General features: G+C 38.3%; 1 protein-coding gene across 1 annotated transcript in view; it reads left to right on the forward strand.

Annotated features, from left to right (window-relative positions):
* Nucleotides 1–1,594: 1,594 nt before the first annotated feature.
* The window catches only part of LOC131277101 (phosphatidylinositol-binding clathrin assembly protein-like), a 62,334-nt gene continuing 50,800 nt past the window's right edge, over nt 1,595–13,128 (forward strand). Inside the window, exons 1-8 of the mRNA XM_058290985.2 lie at nt 1,595–1,775; nt 4,019–4,161; nt 5,979–6,054; nt 7,295–7,397; nt 7,560–7,653; nt 7,768–7,879; nt 9,575–9,681; nt 10,571–10,612. Of these exons, the coding sequence (XP_058146968.1) occupies nt 1,697–1,775; nt 4,019–4,161; nt 5,979–6,054; nt 7,295–7,397; nt 7,560–7,653; nt 7,768–7,879; nt 9,575–9,681; nt 10,571–10,612 (756 nt within the window). The 5' untranslated portion in view covers nt 1,595–1,696. The remainder of the gene's footprint in view (nt 1,776–4,018; nt 4,162–5,978; nt 6,055–7,294; nt 7,398–7,559; nt 7,654–7,767; nt 7,880–9,574; nt 9,682–10,570; nt 10,613–13,128) is intronic.

The following is a 13,128-nucleotide window of genomic DNA, read 5'->3' on the forward strand; positions in this document are numbered from 1 at the left end:
AATACATAATTGTGACACTCCACCCAACAACAGCAAAATGCATATCTTTCCAGAGAGCACAGAACATTTACTTATATAAAGAATGGTCTGGGAAGCAGACTTGGCCCAGTGGTTAGGGCGGCCGCCTACCACATGGGAGGTCCAGGGTTCAAACCCCGGGCCTCCTTGACCCGTGTGGAGCTGGCCCACACGCAGTGCTGATGCGCGCAAGGAGTGCCCTGCCACGCAGGGGGGTCCCTGCGTAGGGGAGCCCCAGACGCAAGGAGTGCGCCCCATAAGGAGAGCCCCCAAGTGCGGAAGAAAGTACAGCCTGCCTAAGAATGGCACTGCCCATGCGGAGACCTGACCGCAACAAAAAAGAAACAGATTCCTGTGCCGCTGACAACAACAGAAGGGGACAAGAAGACGCAGCAAATAGACACAGAGAATAGACAACTGGAGTGGGGGTGGGGGTGATAAATAAATAAATCTTAAAAAAAAGAATAGTCTGAGTCATAAAAAAGTCTTGACAAATTTTAAAAGACTGAAATCATAAAAAATATAGTTCTGATAATAATAAAATTAAGAAGGAAACTAGCATCAGAAATACACCTGGAAACCCTCTAACACTTAGAAATCAAACAATACACTTTTAAGTAACCCATGTGTCAAAGAAGAAACTAAAAGTGAAATCAGAAAGTACTTAGAAATTAATGGAAATGAGAACACAACATATCAGAATTTGTGGAATGCTACTAAAGCAGTAGTTAGTGCTAAATGCCTATATTAGAGAAAAAGAAAGCTTTCAAACTAATAACCTAATGTTTTATCTTAAGCAGTTAAAAAATAAAGAGCAAAATATACCCCAAGCAAGTAGAAGTAAGGAAATAATAAAAATAACAGCAGAAATCAATGAAATAAAAGAAATCAATTAATCAAAAGCTAGTTTTTGGAGAAAAATTAATTAAATTGATAACTCTCTGACCAGGCATAAGAAAAAACGGAAAGGACGTCCATTGTCCATATTGGGTGACATCACTACAGATCACTACAGATTCTGCAGATATTAAATGGATAATAAAGAAATACTATGGACAGCTTAATGAACCTGTGGATCCGATGCTGGGTGAGGGTTGGAAGAGATGACTTTAATCCGGCTACAACCTCCTTAACTGTGACCAAAGCGCCCCTAATAATACCACACACAAAAAAATATCGAAGTACGATCACAGAGGACTGCTTAACTTTCCAAGACCTGTAGATCTCCTGACTTTCCACCCTGAGTCCCCAATGTGTTCCCCTTCCTCATAATCTTCGTATAATAGTTGTTTGTTTTGTTACTGAATGTGTACTATGCGAAGAATCTACCCTCGCTTCTTTGGAGATGCCACCAAATCCCATCATACCCACAGAACCCAAGCAAGCGCCTAGTACCCACCCCCTCTTCGCCGGCCCCGCGGCCATCTTTTTTGGCATTCTGGCAGAACTCACGCACCTCTTGAGTTCAAATCCCACCTCACAATGCTGCCGATCCGCGTCAGGCTGCATGAAGAAAAGGCCGTCTGGTGACTCGTCTGCAGGGCCAGGCCTTTCTTCCGTCACCTTGGCATCCGTCACCAAGTGTGCCCGTCCCCTGCTCACTCTGTTGGTTGGGAGGAAAAGAGCCTAGACGCCGCTCTCCATCGCCCTCGTGGCTGGCGATCTTCAACACACGCACATGGGGTCGTCCGCAACTAAAGCTGCCCTCGGGGCGACCACCGAGGAACCCACGGAGCCCAAGCCGGAACACCTGGCTGGTGAGTAGGAGGCCTACCGCTGGCAATCCAAACTGCTAGTGCAGTCTAAGTAACGGGACGGGTTTTAATGGCCGCACCCCATCCCCCTCGCCACCATTCCCTGCCCTGTAGGAGGGGAAGATTGAACTCTCGTTTCTTGTAATCTCTGGACGTAGAAGGAAACTCCTGGCCTTTTATACTACAAACACTTTTTTAAAAGAAGTTATTCAAATGTAATAACCTTTAGGCTTCCTTGGGACGGAAGGGGTGGAGGAATGACAACCCAGGCTTCTTAGAAGGGTCTCATCTCCCAACTCGACCCAACCCTCATATAAATCATGAAATTTATTGAGTCTTCTCAAATACAGGGAGGAAGAATCTATTGAGTAGATCTTCCCATAGATATTCCTAACCTAAATTCTGTGAAAAAGCTATAGAGCGGGGTTTCTTAACCTTTTCTGTTCCACAGATTCCTTTGCCAGTCAGGTGAAAACCACAGACCCCTTACTAAGTCCACATTATACAGTGTGTAATTTAATAAATATATGACACCTCCACCAACAAGTCCCCACTAGAATAATGCTTTTTTGAAAAAAAAAATTCAATTCAAGCTCACAGACCCCTTGTTAAGAACCCCAGCTTTACAGTGTCCACCGTGACATTTTTGTGCCCCTGTATGTGTTTGGAGAAAGAATTTTGATTTTTGAAGTGATTTGTAGCTCAAAGAGAGAAAACACTCCCAAGTTAACCTAGTCCCCATTATTTCAATCCACAGTGAGCAGTAACTTCATAATCAAACATTAATATGATACCTTCAGAGCTATTCTTTTGATCACCTCTTTATTTTGGTATTTTGCTTAAACTTTTTATTGACTTAATTTATATTTGACTTCTGATGTTTTAACTTCTATCATCATGACAATGCGAATCTGTTACAGTAACTAATGGATTACTAAATTAAGAAACTGATATTCATTTCCTATACACATAAAAGAAAAATTTTGCTGAGTATTATTCTAGGAAGGTCCTATGCTAGATCTGGGGCAATTTATATTATCCAGCCCTGGATGGCTAGGTAATATGTGCCAGAATTGGCTTCTCAAGACCTAAAGGATAAGCCACAGTTAGCTATGTGAAAGATGATTGCAAGGGAATGGGGTGGCATACTTGAGTCAGCACCATGATAATTGTAAGTGTTATGTAGACTTAAATCATGGGGAAACAGAAACTAAGAGCCTACAGAGGAAAACTAGCTTACAGAAAGGGGAATGAAGCAGACATAGAGATTAAAAACAGATGAGAGAATTTCACTCTTCATAACCTTAAACATGGCAAAGTAACCAGCATATAGTAGGCATTTACATAGTATATATTTGTTGAATAAATGAATCAAGATCTACAATTAGGTTCAGTCTCTTCCTCTAATACACTAGCATATTTGTTAAGCATTCTCCTCAGTACCTATCCTGGAGCTATGCATATGAAAGTTAAGTGGTTTTGTAATGATAGTTTATAGACAATTTTGAAACAAAAATTTGAACTAATAAAAGTCGGGAATTATTGTATGTTCTTTAATGGGAAAATAAAATTATTAAAGTTAACTTTTGAGGGGCTGTGTGAAGTGAAGTGATGAATGTTTTTAACCCTGAGTCAGGAAATTAGGAATCTGTTGTAATAAACCATGTACAAAGCTTTGGGGACAGTGGACTTAAGAAGAGGAGCAATAATGGAGTTAAATGATACAAAGAGGGAAGGATCAGAGAGTGGGTGACACTTCAAGGAAAGCTCTTAACTGAACTTTCAAGGCATGACACTTTTCTCAAGAGAGGCAGTGTGACATAATGGTGACTAGCTTGGTTTCTGTAGTCAAGCAAATCTGATTTCAACATACACAACTACTGATAGGACCTTGGGTATATTACCTACCTTCTAGTCCTGTTCATTCGTTTAACAAGTATTTACTGTAATCTCTTATATGCCAGCTACTATGCTGGGTCTTGGGGGGGAGACATTGGTGACCAAAATGGACATAGTCCTTGCTCTCATCAAGTATGCGGCATAATAGAGTAGACAGGAATTAGACAAATGTTCATGTAACATATATCATTACAAATTATAAATGTAATGAAGAAAATATTTAGGATTAGTCTCTGCCATTTCTCTGAGATTTGATTATATCTGCATTTAAGTTAAAGCTGCCAACGTTGATTTTGAATATTATTTCTCAGTCTGTATTTTAATGCTCTTCACTGTCTCTAATTTAGATTTATTACAGTACATAAATAAAACGAAAATGAGCGTTGAACATCTGGCTGATGTTCTTTCTGAGAAAACTGGGAGCAGCAGCTGGGTAGTGGTGTTCAAAGCCCTGGTTACTGTGCATCACCTCATGGTGCATGGAAATGAGGTGAGCACGGTGTATGTTCATGTAGTTGTTATTTCCTTCCTTGTAGTTAAAAAGGACTGTAAGCACTCAATTGCAAAATTTACTTGATTTGTCAAGGGCTTAACTACCTTTTATTTTCATTAGTGACAAGTAGGGGAAGTAAATAGCAGTATATATTAGAAAACAATTTTTCTGTTTTTATTAATTAAATATATCTTTACACTCAGTATTATTTGAGGTATACCATATTAGACCCTAGTAAAGTAGCCACTGGATAATAGAATATATATAATAGAGTGAATCATTTTCTCAATTCTATAGATTATATAGAACATAAAAAAGCCCTCAAAAATGTATTACTGCATAACCATTTTACTTTCCCAGGGGAAACTGGTCACCCAAGTATATAACATCGTTGCCTGTCTACCTCCTCCACATACACACACTCTTCTATTTTATAGAAAGCTGAAGTGCTATATAACATAACATTAAATTACTTATTCTATTTTAAATTCAAGAACATTTTGTCTCAGGAAAATTAACCTTAAAAATTAGGGATTAGGAATTGGCTAGATTTTGAAACTTATTATGGATCAACTGTTATTATACAGTAGGGTATTGGTAAAATAGAACATAAACATAAATGGAATATAATGGAAAGCTCAGAACAGAACAGTACTTATATGAAAGTTTGGTGGCACTGAAATATGAGTAAAGTATGGAATTTAAAATAAAGTGTGTTGGTACAAATTGTATCCTATGGAAAAAATAGAATGAGATCCTTATCCCATATACAAAAATAAATTTCACATATATAAAATACCTAAATGTTAAAAACTAAAGTTTTAAATCATTTAAAGAAAATGCAGAAGACTGTCCTTATGACATTCAGGTAGGGAAGATACTACAAAAGTTGGAAGAAGATATTTGTAACATATATATTACAGACAAAAGGTTAATATTCAAAATACATAATATGTAAGAAAAAGACAATATAGTGGAATAATGAGCAATATAAGTGAACAGAATTCACAGAAAAAGAAACCATAATAGCTGATAACCATCTGAGAGCGTGCTCATATTAGTAAAATTTCAAATATCTGACAGTATCAAGAGTTGGGAATACCTTGAGGAAATGAGAGCTTGCATACCTGGTGGATGATGTCATTTAATAGCTGCTGCAGTTTATCCTCTCCATAGTGTCAAGATCTAAAAAAAATGCTAATAGAGAAAAAAGCTGCAAAATGACATTTAGTGTATGATACCATTTATGTAACCTTTTTCAATGACTCACTTGTTATTTTCCCATAGAACAAAATTTGTGCAATTATAAAGAAATGAACTGGAAAGATATATCAAAATTATGATACCAGTTACTGCTGGATAGGAACAGAAGGAAATGGAAATTGAGGATTGGGCAAAGTGCACTGTCTCTAAGGCTTTACTTCCTCTTATTTTAAGATAGACTTGAAGTAAATATATTTAAAAATTAACAATAGTCGTTTTTGGATATGGGGTACGCAGGTGTATCATTTCTGTTTGCATTTTTTCATACTTTAAATCGAAATTCTGGGGGAGAAAGAGTATATATTCAGATAAGCTTTAATGTTTATCCTCTTGTTTATTTGGTGGCATATAAACAGAGGAGAGTTGACAGCACCAACAGTCCTTATATTGGGTATCCCAGGATATGATGGTGCTCAACTTAATAAATGCTCCTGGAATAGATAGAAGTGGTGTGATAGAAATATGCTAAGTATGCATTCCATTTTGACAAAATCATTAATTAACTCTGTGTACAGAAACTAATTTTAGAATTTGGCACATTTGTTTAACAGCGTTTTATCCGACACCTTGCATCTAGAGACTCTTTATTCACTTTACACAACTTCCTGGATAAAAGTGTCGTAGAAGGTAAGATGATTCCTTGATGAAAATATTTCTATGTGGTATGGAAGGAAAAGTTCTGAAAAATATACCTGGTTTAAAAATTGGTTCTAAAGTATGAAGGGTGTGGTGTGCTATACATTATGATGGTAAATAATCCCTAAATTCTTTGATGTAACAAATATTTGAGTTCTTACTAAGAATAAAAGAATGTGCAATATGCTAGAGACAGAGCAGTTAGTGAGACAAGTCTTTGTCTAGTTGAGGATACAGATAAAGAAGCAGACAATTTGAATATGGCATGATAATAACCACGGTGAGATATATAGTGGGTCCTTTGGTAGCACAGAAGAGAAGCACCTAACCACCAGCCTGAGGATGTGCTCACTTTGCTCTCGCCACTCTGAACTCGTTACTGTTCCTCAAATCTGCCAGGAACGCCCCTGCCTAAGTGCATTGGCACTTGCTGTCCCCTCTTCCTAGAATTTTGTACCCTGCCATGCAGTGGCCTACCTCATCTCCAGGTCTTTACTCAGTGAGGTCTTCCTTGTCCAGGCTATCGAAAATTGGTGCATATCCTATGTCCCTTCTCTGCCTGAGTTTTATTCTTTCCACTTTGAACTTCTTTGCATTTCCACCACCTCCCTTTTTTGTTTAATTTTCGGTCAATCCATGTTGAAATGTAAGCTCCAAGAGGGCAGGTATTTATACCTGTTTCATTCACTGCTGAACCTTCAACACTTACCTCAATAAATATTTGTTGAATGAATTAACAAATAAATGAATTGAATTAATGAATCAAGGTATATTTGGAGGTTAAGTAGTAGAGAATTGATTTTCTACCATTTTTTCTAGGGAGCAGGAGGTAAGGTCACTTGCTGAGTGATGGGGAGTTGGGGGATGAATGGCAGCAATGGGGTAAAGAGTTTAAAGAGAATGCTAAGAATTTCCAATAGTTTCTATAGAAATGTGAACAAGAGCTGATGATAAAGTTCAAGAATATCCTCTGTTCAGGCATGTCACCATCACCACCACCACTACCATCATGGGGTGATATCAAGATCTTGAGGAAATAGAAAATAATCTTTACCAGAGAGCCTGGGTAGTGTTGGACTAGATTATTAATAAAGGCCATTCTAGTTTCTACACTTCAAAGATATTGTTGATATATATGGGTTAATGTGGAGTGATAAGTATTTGCATTTGTTGACGTGATGTAGAGTCAATATTGGTTAAATTGGTAATAATCAAAATATCTCATTTTTAGGTTATGCCATGTCAACCTTCATCAGACGATATAGCAGGTACTTGAATGAGAAGTCACTTGCATATAGAATGATCTCATCTGACATCACCAAGGCCAAGAGAGGGTCAGTAAATATCACTAGTTTGTAAACAGGAAATACTCAACTATGCATGAGGTTTGATATGTTACGTTGTCAAAAGTCCACCTCTATTTCAAGATGCTGATGTCACAGTGTTTCTTGAATTCCTAAATATTGATGAATATGAAGTTCTTTTATCTTTGATAGGATGGACGGCATGATGAGAACCTTGAATACAAAAGATCTGCTAAACACACTTCCAGTTATCCAGATCCAATTTGATGCTCTTCTTAATTTTAATGTAAGACCTTTATAAACCCTTTTAAAATATTGGTAAATTGTATTGTTTGATGATAGGTGGGAGAAAGAATTTTTCTAAGCTGTGGTAGTGATTAGTCTTTCATTTAATTTTCAGGCAAATCCTGAAGAGCTAACTAATGGCATAATACATGCTGCTTTCATGCTTCTCTTTAAGGATTCTCTTCGGCTCTTTGCAGCCTATAATGAGGGGATCCTTAATCTGCTAGGTAAGCCAAAGAATAAACATTTCTTTTAAAAAATAAATAGTAGAAGCATATTTATATAATCTTTTTTCTTTATGTTTAGTCTCATATTTGTTTTCGATTCAAAATAGAAGAGACTTGCAGGGCCATGTATATTTTAAAATAATGAGACATTATACTGCTTTTATAAAATTATCCCTCCCTTGCGGGTTTTGCGTGTGTCTGCTCTCTGTATCCATTTGCTGCATGCTTTTCTGCATTTTTACTTGTCTCCCTTTTTGTTGTGTCACTTTACTGAGTCAGTTCTTCGCAGCGCTTGAGGGCCAGATGGCACTCTGCCGTGCCTGGGCCGACCACTCTCCTCAGCATTCGGGCGGACATGCCTTCACTAGGAAGTCCCGGGATGCAAACCCAGGGCCTCCCATATGGTAGATGGAAGCCCAGCTGATTGAGCCACAGCCACTTCCCTATACTGCTTTTTTATTATTTTTAAAGAAGCTTTAGTTTACATAAATCTACATAAAACATATAAGGGATTCCCATATGCCCCACTCCCTCCCCCTCCCACACTTTCCCACATTAACAACTTCCTTTGTTAGTGTGGTACATTTGTTACAATTGATGAACACATATTGAAGCATTGCTACTAACCATGGATTACGGTTTACATTATAATTTACACTCAGTCCCTCACAATTTTGTAATTATGACAAAATATATGATGGCTTGTATCCATCACTGCAGTGTCATGCAGGACAAATCCAATGTCCCAAAAACATCCCCATGTTGCACCTATTCTTCCCTCTCCCTCCTCTCAGAACCTCTGGAGGCCACTACCTTTCTATCAATAATAAAAGTTCTTCCATTACTAGAATAATAATATCTATATAGACTAATAAGTCTACTTTAACCTTGTTCATTCCCTAATCTTGAGGATTTTGGGATGGTGATACCCACTCAGTTTCTAATTGAGAGGGGTCCTAGGTCCCATGGGGCAGATGGTTGGAATTATCTTGGTTGTATAATGCTTTTTCAGCCTCAGAATTTTTCATTTGTTTTATAGGTACAAACAGATATTTCTGGGAAATTGCCATATTTATACACTAAACATTAAGACCCACTTCCACCAAAGTCAAAGAGTATAGTTCTGACTTTTCTCTGATGGCATTGCCTATAACATAATTAATTTTATTAATTATATAAAGCATATATTTCTTAACCTTTTCAGGAAATTTCTGTGATCATTTGATTCTAATGAATGATTCATTTCATGAGATAGGTTCTCCAAACTTTATTGATAGGGAATTTGAAATATTTTTTTACACTGAAGAAGTACCTGGTACATTTGTGGGGATATAAAAGAGTAGGAACACAACCTCTTCCCCCTCTTCCCTCAAAGAGCTTCGGAGCTTGATAGACTAGAAGTTGTAAAAATTAAATCTAAACTATCTATTTATACTATTAAGTTCCGTGCATATTCCTAGCATTAGTGCTTGGCATGCATAAAAATCTGTTGATTATAGAGACTGAGCAGTGTTATTTCTTATTAAGACAGAAAATAACTGGATCAAGCTATAATTGTTTCAAACAAGTGAAAATAATATCTAGAATCAGCTTAAAATAGAATACTCAGAATGGAGTGAAACTTTAAAATTGCTAAGATATTGGTTCATTCATGGTATATAAATAATTATAGTATTGTGACTTTTAAATTTTCAGACAAGTATTTTGACATGAGGAAGTATCAATGCGAAGAAAGTTTGGATATTTACATCAAGTTCCTTGGAAGAATGAACAAACTGGCAAAATTCCTGAAAGTTGCAGAGGTACATAAACCCATTTCTACCCAAAGCTTTTCTTCTCCTTTCTGCATTAGTGTAGTGTCAGGTGTAGATAAACCTCTCCCCCCACCACCACCACCACATGAACATGCTGATATTGGTAGTAGTTTTAAATAGTTTGCAAATAGTAAAACTGAAAACTGAAATAAGGTACTTCAAAAGTACTCTACAATGAACTTTTGTTCAAAACTAATCTTACAGGAACTTCTGCTTGCAGCCATGAGGATAAGTGGTGCCAAGCTTACCCTTTCACTAGAAATAATTCTGACTGTACCAAAATATATTTGAGATACATCATTTCAGGCATTGAACAATAGGGAGAGAAGGTCTCTGATCACTGTGAGAAGGAAACACATGAAGCGAACCCTCATTCGCCCTGATTCTCTGTGTGGGCTCACTTTCTCTTCTGACAGAGGAACTTAAGAGGAATAAATACAAAGAGAACCACACCTAGGAAAGCAATATCCAAACTGCTGAAAACCAAAGATGAAGCAGAAAGAGAGAAAAAAGACATGACACATACAGAAGAACAATATGAACAACAGATGACTTATGACAACTTAAAAAATTAGAATGCATTTTATGATATCCCAAATGCAGCTTAGCTCTTTCCAAAACATCAACACTCAATATCTGGCATGTCTTTTCTTTTAGATTCTTGTCCTTAGGAGAAATACAAGTTTGTGCTTAAATGTACAAGGCATACTTTAGCCTGACATGTTTTTTCTTGATCTAGGTAGGTACCAGCCCAAGAAAGCATTCCTGGTCTTGGTAGTATTTTCTCTTTCATGTACACATTGGCCTCACAGTTACTTTTCTTTGTTGCCCTCCCTGCAGTAATATTTATTTTTCCCCCCTTTTTGTATGAATTCAGCAAGTTGGCATTGATCAGAGAGACATTCCATATATTAATCAGGTGAGTATACCTCTATGTACTTAAATGACTCTTTTGTCTTTATGTTTTTCTGTTTATGTTCATCATCAGATACTCTGTCCTTTGTCATATACTTACATATATTTTCAATTCCCAATTAGTAGCATTTATATATATATATATATATATATATATATATATATATATATACACATATATTAGTATGGTGTATTCTGAACAGATCTGTGACTGTTGGTCTTATAAAAGAGACTTTGTCCTGTTGAGATGGGGGTCTGACAACTTGCTCACACAGCCTGCTTGGCTGTCTGACCCTGCTGTTGTGCCAGTCTGCACTTGCTACAGATCTCTTTCCTGCTGAGGGACCCAATCTAAGGTGGCAGGCTTTAATGTCACCTGGGATAGGGACCAGAGCAGTATTCCCCAGTGTGGAAATATGCTGCCTCCAGCACCCAAAGAGGCTTACCAGGTATTATGTTTCCTTTTCATGGTGGAGGGTACAAGTTGTAATACTTTATCCTCTATTTTGGATGAGATGTCCTGGTATGCCCCTGAACACTAAACTTTAAAAATTTTTAATAGTGTGGAAGGCTCCTGAATTTTTTAGGGTTTATCTTGCAACCTCTGGAGCACATGTATCTTTGTTAGGTCTCCACTCTACTGCCCACTTCCTGTTCCTCTGGTCCATTTACCATGATGTCATCAGAAGCCTTTCCCTGGGTGGAGTATGCTGTGACTTAACCATAGTTATAGGCCAAAAAGCCTAAGGGGCCATATAAAGTGTGGCGTAGAAGCCTCTGTATCATCCCTAAGAAGGGAGGAGGGGCACTTATTCAGGCTTTGAGGTTTTCATGGAATCTGGAGATTCAGTTCTTTCAGGGCCATCCCCCTAGCTGTCTTCATCCCATGTCCTTCCCAACCAGGGCCCTGATTCTGGCATGGCAGATCTGCCTGGGTTGGGACTTGAGGAATGAAGGATTATCTAAGATAGTACATGTGGAACAGAGAGCAGTGCCTGGATCAGGCGACCATGATGTGTACAGGAAGAAGCCCATGAAGATGGAGGGGGAAGGAGGGGTAATAGATTGAGTCAGGTCCCCTAGAGAATGAGCAGACATTGAACCCAGAAAGCAAATGGTAGTGGTGACCTCAGATAGGAGTACAGAGGAGGAAAGGAGGTGAGGTTGCAGATGCCAATACATTGTTAGTTTGGTGGCAGAGAAGAAGGAAGTTCTGTCTGAAGACTTCTAATAAATCTTTGAAGAAGAGAAATTTGCCATCTCAAGTATACATAGCATAAACATTCCCTTGTATACAGATAAATACAAACAGGTACCTGTACGCGGACCTCTACTTTGACCCCACTTCCCTGAGGGGAGTAGTAGGGTGTGAAGGGTACCACAGCTCAGCTGTCATGGGCACAGATGAGCTTTAACTGACTTGCACTTGGCCTCCTGGCCTCAGACTCCAGTGTGCAGCGCCTGTGGCCAGAGCTCTAAAGGGAACACTAACATGAGTAGCCCTCTGGTGGAGGGCCGCATTTCCCATTGGTTCACCCTCTCACCTCCTTACCTCAGCTCTGGTCCCCAGGACCTCTGGGTCAGAAATGAAGTACATGGCTGTGGGAAAGGCTGCAAAAGGCAGGGATCTTGGTAAACTTCCACAAAAAATCTCCATTCATTCCACCATAAATCAAGTCTTCTTACCAAAAGAGTTCCTTATCAGTATACTGCTCCCTGGACCTTAGCCAGTACAGAAAGTAATTTGTCAGGGTCTTCTGTGTGCAAAACTGCTCCTGGGAAGTGCTTTCTCCGGAGTCCTGGAAATCCTGGAATGGAGTGAAATACAGGGTTACGTTAGATAGGGAAAGAGAGCATAGCAGTGTTTCCACAGATTTATAGCTGTAAGTGAATTGTGTGAAAGCAAATCAAACGAAAAAGAATGTTTCCAACCAACCTTCTTGAAATACTGATAACTTTTGTGCTTGCTTTGATTTTACAACTTTTATGTGCACTTAAAAAGGAAGTATTGTCTGCTTCTTCAGTTTTTAAAAAAGTGAATATCTCTGTAGGCTACCAATGTGCCAATTTAGCAACTTTCACCATTTTTAGACTGTTATCTTTTTTTCTCTATTTCAGCACTCCCACTTTTCTTTATAAAACAAAACTTCTTATGGGAATGGATAATTGTCTGGTGTGGCTGTTCTGAAAAGAAAATGCCTTTTCAGAATGCTTATGGCTTGAAAGTTGAGGCGTGGTGGTGTCCTCTTTCATGGCTTCTTTTTTCTCACTGATGATCAGTAGTGATCATCTGATTACCTCAAGGTTGAGGTTCTAAATAGCTGTTTTGGAGACTGCAAAAGGAAAGTGTACATATGTGAAAGGTTTGCTGGGCACCACAGCAAACCTGTTTTAGATTTTTTTAAAAATCAGATTTCATAGTGATACCATTCTCTATCATTGTCTAATTCTCCCCAGGTATCCTCATAAGCCTTAGTGAGAAAACAAAGTCAGTTAGATTAGTCCAGGGTTGGGGTCTTG

The sequence above is a fragment of the Dasypus novemcinctus genome, chromosome X (genome assembly GCF_030445035.2).
Source record: "Dasypus novemcinctus isolate mDasNov1 chromosome X, mDasNov1.1.hap2, whole genome shotgun sequence".
In the NCBI taxonomy this organism is placed as follows: domain Eukaryota; kingdom Metazoa; phylum Chordata; class Mammalia; order Cingulata; family Dasypodidae; genus Dasypus; species Dasypus novemcinctus.